General features: G+C 43.4%; 1 protein-coding gene across 1 annotated transcript in view; it reads left to right on the top strand.

Annotated features, from left to right (window-relative positions):
• Positions 1-3,775: 3,775 nt before the first annotated feature.
• Positions 3,776-18,964, top strand: part of tnk2a (tyrosine kinase, non-receptor, 2a) — a gene marked incomplete at both ends in the record, with an annotated part of 47,542 nt that continues 32,353 nt past the window's right edge. Inside the window, 9 exons of the mRNA XM_080418312.1 lie at positions 3,776-3,865; positions 7,033-7,195; positions 7,870-7,940; positions 11,321-11,536; positions 13,504-13,653; positions 14,068-14,163; positions 15,188-15,369; positions 16,630-16,756; positions 17,471-17,617. Coding sequence (XP_080274438.1) covers positions 3,776-3,865; positions 7,033-7,195; positions 7,870-7,940; positions 11,321-11,536; positions 13,504-13,653; positions 14,068-14,163; positions 15,188-15,369; positions 16,630-16,756; positions 17,471-17,617 — 1,242 coding nt within the window. The remainder of the gene's footprint in view (positions 3,866-7,032; positions 7,196-7,869; positions 7,941-11,320; positions 11,537-13,503; positions 13,654-14,067; positions 14,164-15,187; positions 15,370-16,629; positions 16,757-17,470; positions 17,618-18,964) is intronic.

The following is an 18,964-nucleotide window of genomic DNA, read 5'->3' as shown; positions in this document are numbered from 1 at the left end:
GTTGTGAGCTTGTAGATCGGCTATTTTCAAACATGTTTGTACTTTTACTTTTGGTACTTTAAGTACATTTTGATACCAATACTTTTGTACTTTTACTCAAGTAAATTTTGAATTCTGGACTTTTACTTGTAACAGAGTATACTTCTACATTGCAGTATTGATACTTTTACTTAAGTAAAACATTTGAGTACTTTTTCCACCACTATACAGGGCTGGACACCAGGGGGTCTTCAAAGTTTTTCAGCCCAAGGACCCCTTAGCTGAGACAGAGCTGAAGGAGGGACCCCCCACCAATATAATTGTGTTGCACATTCAACTTTTTTCATAGATCTCACAGACTTATTAGACGGCGCTGTCATCAGTGTATGTTGGATTCACGCTCATTTCAGACGGAGCGAGGCGTTGTGAGCTTGTAGATCTATTTTCACAATATGTATCTGTGGAACCGAGTAAAACTAAGTGTTTTTTTTTTTACAATTTAAACCCTAGTGTCTTTATTCTGTGGGAAACATTTGCGGAAAATAGCAGATCTACAAGCTCACAACAACGTGTCCCACCGCAACACGTTATGAGCTTGAAGATCTGCTATTTTCGTTAGGGAGATTTTGTGTAGAGGGGGAAAAAAGAGCAGACCAAGTACAAAGCCTAAGGTCCAGTTTACATAAGTATTGAGGGTTTACGGTTTAAATGTCTGAAAATACACTTTAACATGAAGCCAACATATTAACAGAAAATATAAGCTTTGAACAAACAGACAAAAAACACTGATGACAATTCTGTCCAACAAGAAGCTATGAAATCTATGAAAAAGTTTATTCTACAACACAATATTATACAATATGTAGTGGGGAGGGGAGGGGGTCCCTGCTTCATCTCTCTCTCAGCTAAGGGGGTCCTTACACTGAAACACATTGAAGACCCTCAGACCAGTGGGTTTCAAGCTTTTTCATGCCAAGGACCCCTAAATTGATAAATATTTGGCCGCGGACCCCCATCTGAAAATGTTTTGTGCCAGGGACCCCCAGGAGCAAAGATTTGAGTTAAAATATTTGCTTTAAAAATATATATATTCAAAGATATGCACACATTTTCAAGATTTTTCTAAAAAATTGCAGATCTACAAGCTCATAGCGCGGCACTCGGTGCCGCGCTATGAGCTTGTAGATCTGCTATTTTTGAATAGCCAAAGCTAAGTGGTTAAAATGATTGTGACTAATTTCGCTGGGGACCCCCTGGTAACCACCCAAAGACCCCCGGACCACCTGTTGAGAACCACTGCCTTAGACTATAAGGGAATTGGTGGAGACAGACTTGGGGGTTCGGTGCAAAGACAAGTCAAAGACATAAAGTGTACCGTATGAAATGGAAACATATGTTACCGACAGAACTGCCTGAGTGGCAGGTGTGTGAAGTGTGACGCTGTGATGACACATTTGAAATATTTATTTATGTCCACATAAACAGAAGTACAAGAGTGTACAAAGGACATAAACACTGCCAGTGCATTCAGATAATGGGAAAACAGTCAGTTACAAAGTGCATATAAGGCAGAACATTGTTACATACAATAATGTTGGCATACTTGTCGAACACAGCGGACAACAATCATGGGTAAAGGAAACAACGCCTCCTCCACATTGAGCGGCTTCCTATAGAGCATCGCAGTTCCCGCCCCTTCCGGGTTCCACCGCAAAATACTCAATGCATTTTTCCCATTGACATTTCCAAAAATATTTATATCAATTAATTTAAGCCTAGAATCAAGCCATAAAATCATGACCAAAATCATGACCATAAAACGTTTGATTCTGTGATTTTTTTGTTGTTGAAAACGGCAAAACAAAGGGTATTTATTAAATATAGTATATCATATAATAAAAAAAAAAAATGTTTTATGGTCATGATTCACCAGGACCCTGGATGGCTTGATTCTAGGCTTAAATTAATTGATATAAATATTTTTGGAAATGTCAATGGGAAAAATGCATTGAGTTTTTCCTTCCGGCACCAGGAAAAACCAGGAAGTGGGCGGGAACTGCGATGCTCTATAACAGCTGATATGGAGCAGTACCTTGCTAACTGTTTGGCCCTCCTTTTGGAGAGGCTGGCCTTTTGAAGGCCCCTCACAACCAACGTGTGCCCTAGGCCGCACGCACGCACGTACGCACGCACGCACGCACGCACGCACGCACGCACGCACGCACGCACGCACGCACGCACGCACGCACGCACGCACACTATATATTACTACAACAATTACAAGTGATTTTATGAATGCTATTTTTAATACATTTCGCCACTGTTAACTTTTAACCGTACGCCTGAAGCCGAAATAATTGCAGATCTACAAGCACACAATGCGTTGACGTGCTGTGACGTGTTGTGAGCTTATAGATCGGCAATTTTCCGGTCTGTGTATGACACTGGCATGCAACTACAGCCTAAGAGTTGTGTCAGAGAATATATTATCACCTTAATGTAGCGTCCTGTATTTATAGCCACGGCCTCAATAGAACAGTGAGAAATTAAAGCACTACTCATTTAGGCCACGCATGCACACACACACACACTACACACACACACACACACACTACACACACACACACACACACACACACACACACACACACACACACACACACACACACACACACACACACACACACACACACACACACACACACACACACACACACACACACACACACACACACACACACTACACACACACACACGCACGCACGCACGCGAGTGTGCGCAAACATGCACGCACGACACATTACCCCCCCTTCTCTCTCTATTTCTCTCTATCTCCCTCTCTCTCTCTGTCTCTCTCTCTCAATGTCTCTCTCTCTTTCTCTCTCTTTTTCCTGTGTTGTCATGGTTACCTGTTTTGGTTTGATGATGACGGTAGCACCCTCCCCTCTTTTTCTACTCCCTCTCTCCCCTTCTCTTACTCTGTCTGTCTGTCTGTCTGTCTGTCTGTCTGTCTGTCTGTCTGTCTGTCTGTCTCTCTCTCTCTCTCTCTCTCTCTCTCTCTCTCTCTCTCTCTCTCTCTCTCTCTCTCTCTCTCTCTCTCTCACCCCTCCCCCTTCCCCTCCCCTCACTGGAGATGCTGAATTATTTAACATAAGACAGTAGGCTAGGATTGAGAGAGAGAGAGAGAGAGAGAGAACAACTGAATAGCAGAGAGAGAGAGAGAGAGATGCTGAGAGTGGGAGACAGAGAGACAGAAAGACAGAGAGAGATATAGGGACAGAAAGACAGAGAGAGGGAGAAACCGTAGAGGAGGTGGGGGGTGTGGAGGTGTCCTGTACCGCGTGAAGTAATGAGTCAGCAGAGAGAGAGAGAGAGAGAAGCTGAGCTTATAGCTAGCCTCATAGCAGACCGTTCAGAGGACGGTGTCAAATAAGTGTGCATAAGTGTATGTGTGTAATCTGTGTATGAGTCTGTGTGTCTGTGTGTATGAGTGTGTGTGTGTGTGTGAGTGGGTGTGAGGCAAGAAGGTCACAGGAGCTGAGCAGAGATTAACACACACACACACACACACACACACACACACACACACACACACACACACACACACACACACACACACACACACAGAGAGAGAGAGAGAGCTAAAGACACCTCCTCCAAAATAGAGAGGCTAACACAACAACGCTAACCAGAGAGAGAGAGAGAGAGAGAGAGAGGAGCAGAATCTAGGTTGAAGAGAGAGAGAGAGAGAGAGAGAGAGAGAGAGAGAGAGAGAGAGAGAGAGAGCGAGCGCGCTATGGGAGAGAGCTACATGTACCAGAGACTCCCCTACACCAGAGGAGGAGTGGAAGAGGAGGAGGAAGAGGAGGAGGAGGAAGATGGGGAGGTGCAGGAGAACCAGGCGGAGGAGAGGAGGAGGATGAGAGAGAGAGGAGGAGGAGGAGGAGGAGGAGGAGGAGGAGGAGGAGGAGACGGACCAATGGTAACGTCCGGGGGTTGTGTCAGGATGCTGCAGTGTGTGTGTGTGTGTGTGTGTGTGTGTGCGCGCGCGTGTGCGCACGTGCATCTGTGTGTGTGTGTGTGTTTGTGTGTGTGTTTGTGTGTGTGTGTGTTCTTTTATACTTATATGTTATACTTAGTTGTGTGGCGATGTCACACGCCGTGAGCTTGTAGATCTGCTATTTTTCGGCTTAGGTTTACGGTTAAAAGTGTCCAAAATATTTCAAAATGGCATTAATTATCACTGTGTCCTAAAATGTTGAAAAGGTGTGTGTGTGTGTGTGTGTGTGTGTGTGTGTGTGTGTGTGTGTGTGTGTGTGTGTGTGTGTGTGTGTGTGTGTGTGTGTGTGTGTGTGTGTGTGTGTGTGTGTGTGTGTGGTTGAGAGCTCTCCTGATACTCCGGATGTGATCATGATTAAAGGGATAGTTCACCCAAAAAAATACCTTTTTTTTATTTTTTAGATTAGTCACCCCATGGAGACTTTTGATGACCGGCGGCGGTTCCGGTAGGAGACACAAAGGAGAACCGCTGCCTACCGGTCCGCTGGTCATCACATTATTGGCAAAACAATATCCATGAATTCAAGTCTCCATGGGGTGACTAATCCATATGAAAAAAAGTCATTTTGCGAGTGAAATATCCCTTTAATGAAACCACCATTTTATTAGACATGTACCAGGACACCTGCTTCAGCTGTAAAATAGTGAAACACCAACCACCACCTCACACATGCCCTCTCTGTGTGAGGTGGTGAAACACCAACCACCACCTCACATGCCCTCTCTGTGTGCGGGTACTATTGTAAAACAATTACTCTGCTATTTGGCAGCTTAGAGCAGGGGTCTTCAACGTTTTCAGGCCAAGGACCCCCTAGCTGAGAAAAGAGATGAAGCAGGGACCCCCTAGCTGAGAGAGAGATGAGGCAGGGACCCCCACTACATATTGTATAGATGAGAGATGAAGCAGGGACCCCCTAGCTGAGAGAGAGATGAAGCAGGGACCCCCTAGCTGAGAAAAGAGATGAAGTGGGGACCCCCTAGCTGATAGAGAGATGAAGCAGGGACCCCTTAGCTGAGAGAGAGATGAAGCAGGGACCCCCTAGCTGAGAGAGAGATGAAGCAGGGACCCCCTAGCTGAGAGAGAGATGAACCAGGGACCCCCTAGCTGAGAGAGAGATGAAGCAGGGACCCCCACTACATATCGTATAGATGAGAGATGAAGCAGGGAGGGACCCCCTCTATATTTTATAAAATTGTGTTTTAGAGTAAACCTTTTTTGTTCACTTGGTCTGCTCTTTTTTCCCTCTACACCTATACCTCTTTGCCAAAAATAGCCGATCTACAAGCTCACAACGCCTCGCAGCGCGAGGCGTTGTGAGCTTGTAGATCGGCTATTTTTGGCTAAAGTTCTCCTCAGAAAAAAGGATGCTAGGGTTCAAATGTTTAAGGTAAAAAAAACAAAAAAACAATATGACACAAAGATTTGGCGGACCCCCTGTAGTAACTCTGAGGACCCCCTAGGGGTCCCGGACCCCCTGTTGAAGACCCCTGGCTTAGGACATAGGTCCATAAGATGTGTGTGTGTGTGAGGACTACACATGGTTGGACTGGATAAAAAGGAGAAGGGCAAAACAATTAATGATATATTGGCATTCACTTTACGGAAAAGACGCTGTGTCACCTATTACCCATAGTATTCTGCTTGTGTCTAGCATATAGACAACTGATCATGATCTTGCAATGCATTTCTTTTATTCTGATATACTTCGGTTTTGACATGATTTATGTCTTAAACTATTAAGAACGCATCTGTGTCACTTTGGATTTCTTTGGCTATTCAAAAATAGCGGATCTACAAGCTCATGGCGGGGCATCGAGTGCCGCGCTACTAGCCTGGTAAACCCTCCCTCCGGAAATCTCAATTCTATTTGATTCCAGGAGTGAGTCTGGCATGATCCGCCTGTCTGCAATATTGGCTGTGCTGGAGTTGGGCGGGAGTAATACCGTTGACTGACAACCCCTTCAGCCAATGATAATTTTCCCCTTCAGCCAATCAGCAGTTCACCAGTCTTAATGTGACGCGACGGGACTTTTGAGACAGCCATACCCAAAATGGGTTGCCTTTTTCGGGTACAATGGTGTCACTGCCCGCCCCTACCGGTTCTCTAATTATTTTTTTTTAAATAGGCTTTGTCATGATTAATTGACCACATATATGAAGTTAAACAACTACATTCTATCCAAACGATATCTTATAAGTAAATTCCGTGCCTCAAAATAGAAGTTAGAGAGCTTTTTGAAGTAAAAAAATAGCGGAGAATTGGCCGCACAAGAAAAAGATGGCTGCCGTTCGTGTTTTGGGCTCACTCGAACTCGCCACCTGATTGGCCAACGTAAGCTGTCAATCACAGAACAATGAGCGACGACGCTGATAGGCGCGGCCGTTTGGCATACACAGCCAATATTGCAGAGAGGCGGTTCATGCCAGACTCACTCCAGGAATCAAATAGAAATTAGATTTCCGGAGGGAGGGTTTACCAGGCTACCGCGCTACAGTATGAGCTTGTAGATCTGCTATTTTTGAAAAATCGTGAAGTTTTTTTTTTTTATTTCAAAAAACTGTTTTTAGAAAACATTTTAAGAATCGGCCTCAGGTCTTAATGGGTTAAACCATTAAGACTGGGAAAGCGTCGGTGTCATTTATAGATTTGAGCTAAAAAAGCATTATTTTGGCTATTAAAAAATAGCAGTTCTAGAAGCTCATAGCGGTCCGCACCCAAATAAGTATAATTTTGGGGGTCCTTGAGAATCATTGAGAATCACTGATAAATAGCAACACACGTTTTTCTTTAGAAAACTGTTGGGATTTAGAAGACATTTGTAGAATCGGCTTCAGGTCTTAAAGTTAAAGTGTGTGTGTGTGTGTGTGTGTGTGTGTGTGTGTGTGTGTGTGTGTGTGTGTGTGTGTGTGTGTGTGTGTGTGTGTGTGTGTGTGTGTGTGTGTGTGTGTGTGTGTGTGTGTGTGTGTGTGTGTGTGTGTGTGTGTGTGTGTAGATGCAGTGTGATGAAGGGACAGACTGGCTGGTAGAGCTGTTGACAGACGTTCAGCTCCAGCAGTACTTCATCAGGATCAGAGACCAGCTGAACGTCACTCTGCTCTCTCACTTCGACTACGTCAAGAATGAGGACCTGGAGAAGATCGGCATGGGACGACCTGGTAAAAACACAGGGGGTCGGGACACTCAGTAAGGGGGGGGGGGGGGGTCCCCACATGAGTGGCTTAAAGGAGTAGTTCACCCAAAAAAGTACTTAGTTTCTATCAATTACACACCCCATGAAGCATTGAATTCATGGAGATTTTTTTGTTTAATGTCTCCGGTAAGAGACTCAAAGGAGACTCTTTGTGTCTCCTACCGGAAATACACCCGCTCATCAAATTATTGTCTTAGGAATGAGACAAAAACAAAAAGATATCCATGAATTCAAGGCTTCATGTGGAGCACTTAAATAGTTTTTTTTATCATCGTTTGACACTTGCTTTGGCAATGTAAACATACTGTATGTAAACATACAGTATGTAAACGTACTGTATGTAAACATACAGTATGTAAACATACTGTATGTTTACATACAGTATGTAAACATACTGTATGTAAACATACAGTATGTAAACATACTGTATGTAAACATACAGTATGTAAACATACAGTATGTTTACATACTGTATGTAAACATACTGTATGTTTACATACAGTATGTTTACATACTGTATGTAAACATACTGTATGTAAACATGTATGTAAACATACTGTATGTAAACATGTATGTAAACGTACTGCATGTAAACGTACTGCATGTAAACGTATGTTTTCTCATTGAATTGTGTTTCAGGACAAAGGAGGCTGTGGGAGGCAGTGAAGAGGAGGAGGGCTCTCTATAAACGCAAATCCTGGATGAGCAAGGTACACACACACACACACACACACACACACACACACACACACACACACACACACACACACACACACACACACACACACACACACACACACACACACATTGTGTCGTTATCTTGCCACAATGTAACCTTCAATCATTAGTTGGTCCTTTGGTTAGAAATTGATATATATTATTGAAATATATGGTTCTATGCCCAGCAGTCATATTGGATAGAAACTGGGCCTCTTCCTTACTTCCTTCACAGGTGTTACCAATGATACTAATGAAGGCTCTGTTCCATTTAGTGTAGCAGAGTGGTTCTCAAAAACATTTTTCATTTCAAGGATTAAGGTCTGAGAGTGTACAAATGGAACCAAATGGACCCTTAATTAAGGGTCCATTTGGGTCCATTTGTACACTCTCAGAGTTACACACCTGTAAGGAGCCATGTGGAACCCCCTCAAGGACCCATGAGGGTCCCTGGACCACACTTTGAGACCCACTGGTGTAGCAGAGTGTTTCCAGTGAGTCAACACCCTGACTCTGTTTGACCAAAATGGAACAGAGCCTTCATTAGTATCATTGTAACAACCAGAATGGAACAGAGCCTTCATTAGTGTCATTGTAACAACCAGAATGGAACAGAGCCTTCATTAGTATCATTGTAACAACCAGAATGGAACAGAGCCTTCATTAGTGTCATTGTAACAACCAGAATGGAACAGAGCCTTCATTAGTATCATTGTAACAACCAGAATGGAACAGAGCCTTCATTAGTGTCATTGTAACAACCAGAATGGAACAGAGCCTTCATTAGTGTCATTGTAACAACCAGAATGGAACAGAGCCTTCATTAGTGTCATTGTAACAACCAGAATGGAACAGAGCCTTCATTAGTATCATTGTAACAACCAGAATGGAACAGAGCCTTCATTAGTGTCATTGTAACAACCAGAATGGAACAGAGCCTTCATTAGTATCATTGTAACAACCAGAATGGAACAGAGCCTTCATTAGTATCATTGTAACAACCAGAATGGAACAGAGCCTTCATTAGTATCATTGTAACAACCAGAATGGAACAGAGCCTTCTTTAGTATCATTGGTAACAACCTGTGAAGTAAGTAAGGAAGAGGCCCAGTTTTCTTTACAATATGTCTGCTGTGCATAGAGCCTGTTGTCTCCTCATAGAGCCTGTTGTCTCCTCATAGAGCCTGTTGTCTCCTCATAGAGCCTGTTGTCTCCTCATAGAGCCTGTTGTCTCCTCATAGAGCCTGTTGTCTCCTCATAGAGCCTGTTGTCTCCTCATAGAGCCTGTTGTCTCCTCATAGACTTACACAGTCAAAAAGGTCTTAAAGTCATTCTTTTAGCACACAAATGAACGCCTGGAAAATGTTTGAGAACCATGTGATAATCATAATGTTTGAGAACCATGTGATAATCATGACACATTGTGATCAAATGGTGAACCAGCTGAAGGTGAATCCTATGGAGTTGAATTGAGTGAAATAAGAGTTTATCAGTTTATCAGTAAAGAGATGCAACAATGAATCAGTTTAACAGTAAAGAGATGCAACAATGAATCAGTTTAACAGTAAAGAGATGCAACAATGAATCAGTTTAACAGTTTATCAGTAAAGAGATGCAACAATGAATCAGTTTAACAGTAAAGAGATGCAACACTGAATCAGTTTAACAGTAAAGAGATGCAACAATGAATCAGTTTAACAGTTTAACAGTAAAGAGATGCAACAATGAATCAGTTTAAGAGTAAAGAGATGCAACACTGAATCAGTTTAACAGTTTAACAGTAAAGAGATGCAACAATGAATCAGTTTAACAGTTTAACAGTAAAGAGATGCAACAATGAATCAGTTTAACAGTAAAGAGATGCAACAATGAATCAGTTTAACAGTTTAACAGTAAAGAGATGCAACAATGAATCAGTTTAACAGTAAATAGATGCAACAATGAATCAGTTTATCAGTTTAACAGTAAAGAGATGCAACAATGAATCAGTTTAACAGTAAAGAGATGCAACAATGAATCAGTTTAACAGTTTAACAGTAAAGAGATGCAACAATGAATCAGTTTAACAGTAAAGAGATGCAACAATGAATCAGTTTAACAGTAAAGAGATGCAACAATGAATCAGTTTAACAGTTTAACAGTAAAGAGATGCAACAATGAATCAGTTTAACAGTAAAGAGATGCAACAATGAATCAGTTTATCAGTTTAACAGTAAAGAGATGCAACAATGAATCAGTTTAACAGTTTAACAGTAAAGAGATGCAACAATGAATCAGTTTAACAGTAAAGAGATGCAACACTGAATCAGTTTAACAGTAAAGAGATGCAACAATGAATCAGTTTAACAGTTTAACAGTAAAGAGATGCAACAATGAATCAGTTTATCAGTTTAACAGTAAAGAGATGCAACAATGAATCAGTTTAACAGTAAAGAGATGCAACACTGAATCAGTTTATCAGTTTAACAGTAAAGAGATGCAACAATGAATCAGTTTATCAGTTTAACAGTAAAGAGATGCAACAATGAATCAGTTTAACAGTAAAGAGATGCAACAATGAATCAGTTTATCAGTTTAACAGTAAAGAGATGCAACAATGAATCAGTTTAACAGTTTAACAGTAAAGAGATGCAACAATGAATCAGTTTAACAGTAAAGAGATGCAACAATGAATCAGTTTAACAGTAAAGATGCAACAATGAATCAGTTTAACAGTAAAGAGATGCAACAATGAATCAGTTTAACAGTTTAACAGTAAAGAGATGCAACAATGAATCAGTTTAACAGTAAAGAGATGCAACAATGAATCAGTTTAACAGTTTAACAGTAAAGAGATGCAACAATGAATCAGTTTAACAGTAAAGAGATGCAACAATGAATCAGTTTAACAGTTTATCAGTAAAGAGATGCAACAATGAATCAGTTTATCAGTAAAGAGATGCAACAATGAATCAGTTTAACAGTAAAGAGATGCAACAATGAATCAGTTTAACAGTTTAACAGTAAAGAGATGCAACAATGAATCAGTTTAACAGTAAAGAGATGCAACAATGAATCCACCAGTGAAGTTTTTTACTGACTAAAACTAAATATAAACTAAGCTATGACGACTAAAACTAAGACTAAATATATTGACAATTTCGTCAACAAATAAAAACTAGACTAAAATGTTAGTGAGGGATCTAGTGGAGAAGAGATCCAGTAGAACTAAAAGACAAGTCATTTTATGTTTGGTTGCACTCGGGTGTTGCGCTCTGAAAATAGCAGATCTACAAGCTCACAACGTGTCTGTGTCTCTCTCTCTCTCTCTCTCTCTCTCTCTCTCTCTCTCTCTCTCTCTCTCTCTCTCTCTCTCTCTCTCTCTCTCTCTCAGGTGTTTCCGGGTAAGCGACCCGACGCTGACCCCCAGCAGACCTCCCCTCTCCCCCAGGGGGCGTCGGCCAGCCTGGCCGTCACGCCCACCAGCGAGCCGGGGGCGTCGCTCACCTGTCTGATCAGGGAGGCGGAGCTACAGCTGTTCGAGCGCCTCGGGGACGGATCGTTCGGAGTGGTCAGGAGAGGAGAGTGGACCGGGCCCAACGGAAGAGTGGTGAGAGAGAGACCTAATTGAAGAGTGGAGAGAGAGAGAAAACAGATAGTGGTGTGGATCTGTGGAACAAACTCCCCATTGCTGTTAGAACTGTAGACTCACTCCCAGTGGTGGAAAGTAACTACTGTAAGTACATCTACTCAAGTACTGTACTTAAGTAATATTTTGAGGTACTTGTACTTTACTTGAGTATTTCCAATTTCCAAAACTTTTACTTCTACTCCACTACATCTCAGAGGCAAATATTGTACTTTTACTCCACTACAATTATTTGAAAACTTTAGTTACTAGTTACTTTGCAGATATAAATTATTATATAATGAAACATACATTAACCACTTTAACCCTATTTTATACCTAGGATATTTGAAAATAGCCGATCTACAAGCTCACAACGCGTCGCGATGCGACGCGTTGTGAGCTTGTAGATCTGCTATTTTCAAATATTTAGTACTTTTACTTTTGGTACTTTAAGTACATTTTGATGCCAATACTTTTGTACTTTTACTCAAGTAAGTTTTTAATTCTGGACTTTTACTTGTAACAGAGTATTTTTATTTTGCAGTATTGGTACTTTTACTTAAGTAAAGTATTTGAGTACTTTTTCCACCACTGCTCTCTCCCCATCTTCTGCCGTAATCTGAAGACTCACCTCTTCAGATTCCACCTTCAGCCTGTAGCACCTGACCTAGCCTTGACCACCATGCAGTCTTACTTACAGGTTAAAATATCATTTAGATATTATGTTATTTACACCTCCATCCTCTTTGGGTCTAGTTCTAACCCAACTCCACCCTCTTTGGGTCTAGTTCTAACCCTAGCAAGGCAGAGAGCTTCACAGTCAGAGCGGGTGATCATCATGCAGACCTGCGAGGCTTCACCAAACTTCACACCAACACTGGTCAGAGGTCTGCCATCTGTGTTCCTATTGGCTGGGGTTTAAACAGCCGTAACTCCAGTTCCCAGCATGCTACTGGCTCGAAACTTGGTGGATGGTGTTACGGGACCGTAGAGTTATAATACATCTGGAGAGCGGACGGCCCCGCCCCCACCTATTCATTTCAATGAAAGTTGCTCACAACCGCATAATGCACCCGGAAGTACCTCTACTTCCTGGAAGTACCTCTACTTCCTGTATTGGCTCCAACATTGGAGCCAATAGAGCAGCGCGCACTAGCATGACAGACAATAGAAGCATGGCGCAGTATCGTCCTAAATTCGGAAGTCTTGCAATACCAGATTTGGCCATCAGGCTTCCGAGGCTTCAATCATTCTCTGCGGCTCTGGGGGCTTGTAAGGGACAGGCTGTAATGTTTTTAAGCCCCGCCCCCTCTGTTTTCCTATTGGCTGGGGTTTAAACAGCCATAACTCCAGTTCCCAGCATGCTACAGGCTCGAAACTTGGTGGGTGTTCCCACCAACTTCCAATTTCATAAGAAATTACCACTTCCGGTGTTTCATTCCTACTTCCGGTTTGTTGGATTGCCTTGCAACCCTTAACCCACACACTCTCTGAGGGGTGTGGAGTTCATTGGTTCCATGACAATAGTCACACAAAAAAACATTGCACACAAGTGGGGCACCACAGTGTTTGTAACATTTCAAAGGGCCATATGTAGGACTAGATTTGAAGGCTGCATAGAGGCCTGAACATCTAGAGAGTTTATATTTCTCTGTTTCTCTGTAGGTATCAGTAGCAGTGAAGTGTCTGAAGGGGGTCCTGTCTCTCTGTAGGTATCAGTAGCAGTGAAGTGTCTGAAGGGGGTCCTGTCTCTCTGTAGGTATCAGTAGCAGTGAAGTGTCTGAAGGGTCCTGTCTCTCTGTAGGTATCAGTAGCAGTGAAGTGTCTGAAGGGTCCTGTCTCTCTGTAGGTATCAGTAGCAGTGAAGTGTCTGAAGGGTCCTGTCTCTCTGTAGGTATCAGTAGCAGTGAAGTGTCTAAAGGGGGGGGGGTCCTGTCTCTCTGTAGGTATCAGTAGCAGTGAAGTGTCTGAAGGGCGGGGTCCTGGACTCAGACGCTCTAGATGACTTCATCAGGGAGGTGAACGCCATGCACTCCCTCAACCACCAGAACCTCATTCGTCTCTATGGCATCGTCCTGACCCAGCCCATGAAGATGGTACCGCACACACACACACACACATACACATACACATACACACACACGCACGCACGCACGCACGCACGTGCACACACACACACACACACACACACACACACACACACACACAGACACACGGACACACACACACACACGGAGACACACGGAGACACACGGACACACGCACACATTACCGTTCAATAACACACCTGTACACAAAGAGATGAAAGCATCTACTGTATGTTTCATCTGGGCGTGTGTGTGTGTGTGTGTGTGTGTGTGTGTGTGTGTGTACGTACGTGTGTGTGTGTGTGTGTGTGTGTGTGTGTGTGTGTGTGTGTGTGTGTGTGTGTGTGTGTGTGTGCGCGCGTGCGTGTGTGTGTGGGGTGTGTGTGTGTGTGTGTGTGTGTGTGTGTGTGTGTGTGTGTGTAGGTGACAGAGCTGGCTCCTCTAGGTTCTCTGTTAGATCGTCTGAGGAAGAGACAAGGACACATCATGATCTCCTCTCTGTGTGGCTACGCTGTGCAGGTACACACCATTGTTACACACTGTTACACACTGTTACACACTGTTACACAGGAGTCCTCATAGACACACAGAATAGGGACTGACATGCTCCTGGCACGTTATATATTTATGCAACTGGATTCTACCAAGTCCTGGAAAAGACGCGCCGTGATTGGCTAGTAGTCTCATTGATTGGCATTGTGCATTGTGAGATGTGCGTTTGTGAAACTAGGCTCAAATGTGGGTTAAATGATGCCTAAACCTAACCTTGACCTTAACTAACCCTAACCATGGCCTCACAAAAAGTAGCGTTTTGTCTGTGAAATGTAGATCACAGCGGGATTGGACCACAGGAGTAACAAAGAAGTTACAACTAATTAGAACTAATGTTTAACCAGACAGACCACCAGACAGCTGGTGGAATGGGCTTTCGGGCTGTATTTGAATGTGACCCTTTCTTGTCTCGCTCTTGCATTCAGCCAATCGTAAACAGGCAGGACGGGGCCTTAATTGGCAGAATCCAGTTGCCTTTAATTTATACGCCGCTCGCTCCTGTTTGTTTGTGTAGCTGAGGTGCTCTTGGTAAGGAGAAAAAATGATAGAAAGAAAACAAAATACCAGAGGCCACTTAATGAGGTGGAGGTGGTTTTCTTGGTGCGTCCAAGGCTACTCTCGGTTGGGGTTGAAAGAAAGAAAAGTAGGAAAAGAAAAAAATAAAAGAAAACCTTGACGCTTTTCAGCCAAGTGGCCTTCATCAGGAGAGTGGACATTAGGATGACCTTTACATGTGAACCAAGACATTATAACCTCTGTGTGTGTGTGTGTGTGTGTGTGTGTGTGTGTGTGTGTGTGTGTGTGTGTGTGTGTATGTGTGTGTGTGTGAGTGAGCGTGTGTGTGTGTGTGTGTGTGTGCGTGTGCGCGTGCGTGCGTGCGTGCGTGCGTGCGCGCGTGCGCGCGTGCGTGCGTGCGTGTGCGTGTGTGTGTGTGTGTGTGTGTGTGTGTGTGTGTGTGTGTGTGTGTGTGTGTGTGTGTGTGTGTGTGTAGGTAGCCTGTGGCATGGCCTACCTGGAACAGAGGCGTTTCCTGCACAGGGACCTGGCCGCCCGGAACGTCCTGCTCTCCTCCAATGAGACGGTCAAGATCGGAGACTTTGGCCTGATGAGGGCGCTGCCCACCCACACTGACCACTATGTGATGGAGGAGAGCCACAAGGTCCCCTTCGCCTGGTAAGATCCTCTACTGACCTGGAGGAGAGCATCTAGATCCCCTTAGCATAAGATCCTCTACTGACCTGGAGGAGAGCTACTAGATCCCCTTAGCATAAGATCCTCTATACTGACCTGGAGGAGAGCATCTAGATCCCCTTAGCATAAGATCCTCTATACTGACCTGGAGGAGAGCTACTAGATCCCCTTAGCATAAGATCCTCTATACTGACCTGGAGGAGAGCTACTAGATCCCCTTAGCATAAGATCCTCTACTGACCTGGAGGAGAGCTACTAGATCCCCTTAGCATAAGATCCTCTACTGACCTGGAGGAGAGCATCTAGATCCCCTTAGCATAAGATCCTCTACTGACCTGGAGGAGAGCTACTAGATCCCCTTAGCATAAGATCCTCTATACTGACCTGGAGGAGAGCATCTAGATCCACTTAGCATAAGATCCTCTATACTGACCTGGAGGAGAGCATCTAGATCCACTTAGCATAAGATCCTCTATACTGACCTGGAGGAGAGCTACTAGATCCCCTTAGCATAAGATCCTCTATACTGACCTGGAGGAGAGCTACTAGATCCCCTTAGCATAAGATCCTCTACTGACCTGGAGGAGAGCATCTAGATCCCCTTAGCATAAGATCCTCTACTGACCTGGAGGAGAGCTACTAGATCCCCTTAGCATAAGATCCTCTACTGACCTGGAGGAGAGCATCTAGTTCCCATTAGCATAAGATCCTCTATACTGACCGGGAGGAGAGCTACTAGATCCCCTTAGCATAAGATCCTCTATACTGACCGGGAGGAGAGCATCTAGATCCACTTAGCATAAGATCCTCTATACTGACCTGGAGGAGAGCATCTAGATCCACTTAGCATAAGATCCTCTATACTGACCTGGAGGAGAGCTACTAGATCCCCTTAGCATAAGATCCTCTACTGACCTGGAGGAGAGCATCTAGATCCCCTTAGCATAAGATCCTCTACTGACCTGGAGGAGAGCTACTAGATCCACTTAGCATAAGATCCTCTACTGACCTGGAGGAGAGCTACTAGATGCAGTTAATATATCGTTACACCTCTAGTTGGAGACAGAAACACCAGACCATCTGAGAAGAGTAAGAACTTGACCTTTGTGTCTGCTAGAGGAATGCCTGGTGCTCTAGATTGGTCTAATGTTTTAGTCTCTCTCTCTCTCTCTCTCTCTCTCTCTCTCTCTCTCTCTCTCTCTCTCTCTCTCTCTCTCTCTCTCTCTCTCTCTCTCTCTCCAGGTGTGCTCCAGAGTCTCTCTCCCATCGTTCCTTCTCTCATGCTTCAGACACCTGGATGTTTGGAGTCACTCTGTGGGAGATGTTCACCCATGGACAGGAGCCCTGGCTGGGCCTCAACGGGAGCCAGGTACACACACACACACACACACACACACACACACACACACACACACACACACACACACACACACACACACACACACACACACACACACACACACACACACACACACACACACTAGTGATACTCGTTTCGGTGCAGCAGGGTTGTGCAGAGAATGTCAGAGGGTAGAGGCAAACATTTCAGAAAGGGCACTTTTGGTGAAAATAGCCGATCTAGTCTAGAAGCTACAAAATAGACAACAAAAGACGGAGGTGTGTCTCTGCTTCCATTGGAGAAAAAAAAGCATGTCACTGCGACCCTCCGTTCTTTAGTTATTGGCTGTTGAATATAGATTGTTCTCACCAAAAACGCAGAAAAAAACAAGAAAGCAGAGACATTTTTATTTGTCTAAATCCTTCAACATTAGATGGGACGGGGCTGGGTTTGATGTGATCACGTTATTCTGGGTATACTCTTCTCTAGAAGTCATAGGATCACTCATAGGCTGGCGAAGAGCGCCATCTAGTGTAAACACTGAAAACACAGTTTGGACGTGTTACACGTCATTGGCCATATCTATGCATTCAATCACGTGTGTGTGTGTGTGTGTGTGTGTGTGTGTGTGTGTGTGTGTGTGTGTGTGTGTGTGTGTGTGTGTGTGTGTGTGTGTGTGTGTGTGTGTGTGTGTGTGTGTGTGTGTGTGTGTGTGTGTGTGTGTGTGTGTGTGTGTGTACTCAGATCCTCCACAAGGTGGACGTGGAGGCAGAGAGGTTGTGTAAACCAGATGACTGTCCTCAGGACGTCTACAACGTCATGCTTCAGTGCTGGAGTCCTAAGGCTGAGGACAGACCTACCTTCACCGCTCTGAGGGACTTCCTCCTGGAGGTAAGAGTCCTAAGGCTGAGGACAGACCTACCTTCACCGCTCTGAGAGACTTCCTCCTGGAGGTAGGATGCACTGGTGGAAAAAAGTAGATATTTTACCTAATGGTAAAAGTATCAATACCGCCAATATAGAAGTACTCTGTTGCAAGTAAACACAAGTTGTGTGTATATTCTGTGTTGAGTGAAGTCCATGCAGCAGACAGTGTTACAACCAGAGGTGGGGACTTGGACTCGAGACTCGAGACTCGACTTGGACTCGAGTCCCGATTTTGATGACTTTAGACTTGCTTGATCAAATCAAAAATAGACTTGGACTTGCTTGGGACTTGAATGCCAAAGACTTGAGACTTGACTTGACTTGAATGCCAAAGACTTGAGACTTGACTTGACTTGAGCCCTCTTGACTTGAAAATTCAAGTCTTTTCAAGTCACTTTCAAGTCACTAAAGCAAGCCAAAAATGTTTAAAAAGTGTCGCATCAACTATAATGTTATTAGTCAGAAATCCCGGCTGTCAGTGACACCTAGTGTAGTGTTGCCTACACCATGGGTTCCCAAACTTTTCAGCCCGCGACCCCAAAATAAGGCGGCCATTGACTCGCGACCCCACCTAAACCTGGAGGTAATTTATGCACATAAACTTGCACGTTCGGTGCGCATTTGAAATGTATTAAAATGGTAAAAGGTACTATTTGTAATCATTTTAGGTTGTATTTCATCCATTTTGTTGAATTTGAAATAAAAATTAAAATACATTTAAAAAAAGTTTTTTTTTTTTAATTTGTTTTATGACCCAAAATAATTTCGTGACCCCACCTTCAGTCTCCGGTCGCGACCCCAACTTTGGGAACCCCTGGCCTACACTACAATTATTTGAAAACTTTAGGTACTTTGTAGATTTTGGTTATTAATACAAAACATAGGCCTACATTAACCACTTCAGCGATACATTTCGGCCATTTGAAAATAGCCATTGTGATAACAGAGCCTGCCTGCTTGATCAGGGGATACATTGAATTTGTGTAAGATCCTGTGTCTAGGTGAGACATGGCCTTTGACATGATCTAAATGTCTCAATAGAAGAGCAGGGAGACAAAATACAACCACTCTGATTGTATAAGTTATGTTGTATTAACATACTCTACCATACAGATTGTACAAAATTACATTATATTCATTAAAAAAGGGCCATTTTAAACCCTGTCCTCAAGGAGGAAATTAAAAGTACAGTATCTGCGTTCTGTTGGCCTGGAAGAACCCTTGTTTTAAAATAAATGCAAATTGTGAAAAATGCTTATGATTTATTTAAATCTTTACATATCATTAATTAAGTTATAACTTGTTTGGGAC

Source organism: Gymnoscopelus braueri (assembly GCF_963280865.1).
Source record: "Gymnoscopelus braueri genome assembly, chromosome: 21".
NCBI lineage: Eukaryota > Metazoa > Chordata > Actinopteri > Myctophiformes > Myctophidae > Gymnoscopelus > Gymnoscopelus braueri.
The sequence above is the reverse complement of the archived record's forward strand: the minus strand, read 5'-3'. Positions and strand labels throughout refer to the sequence as shown.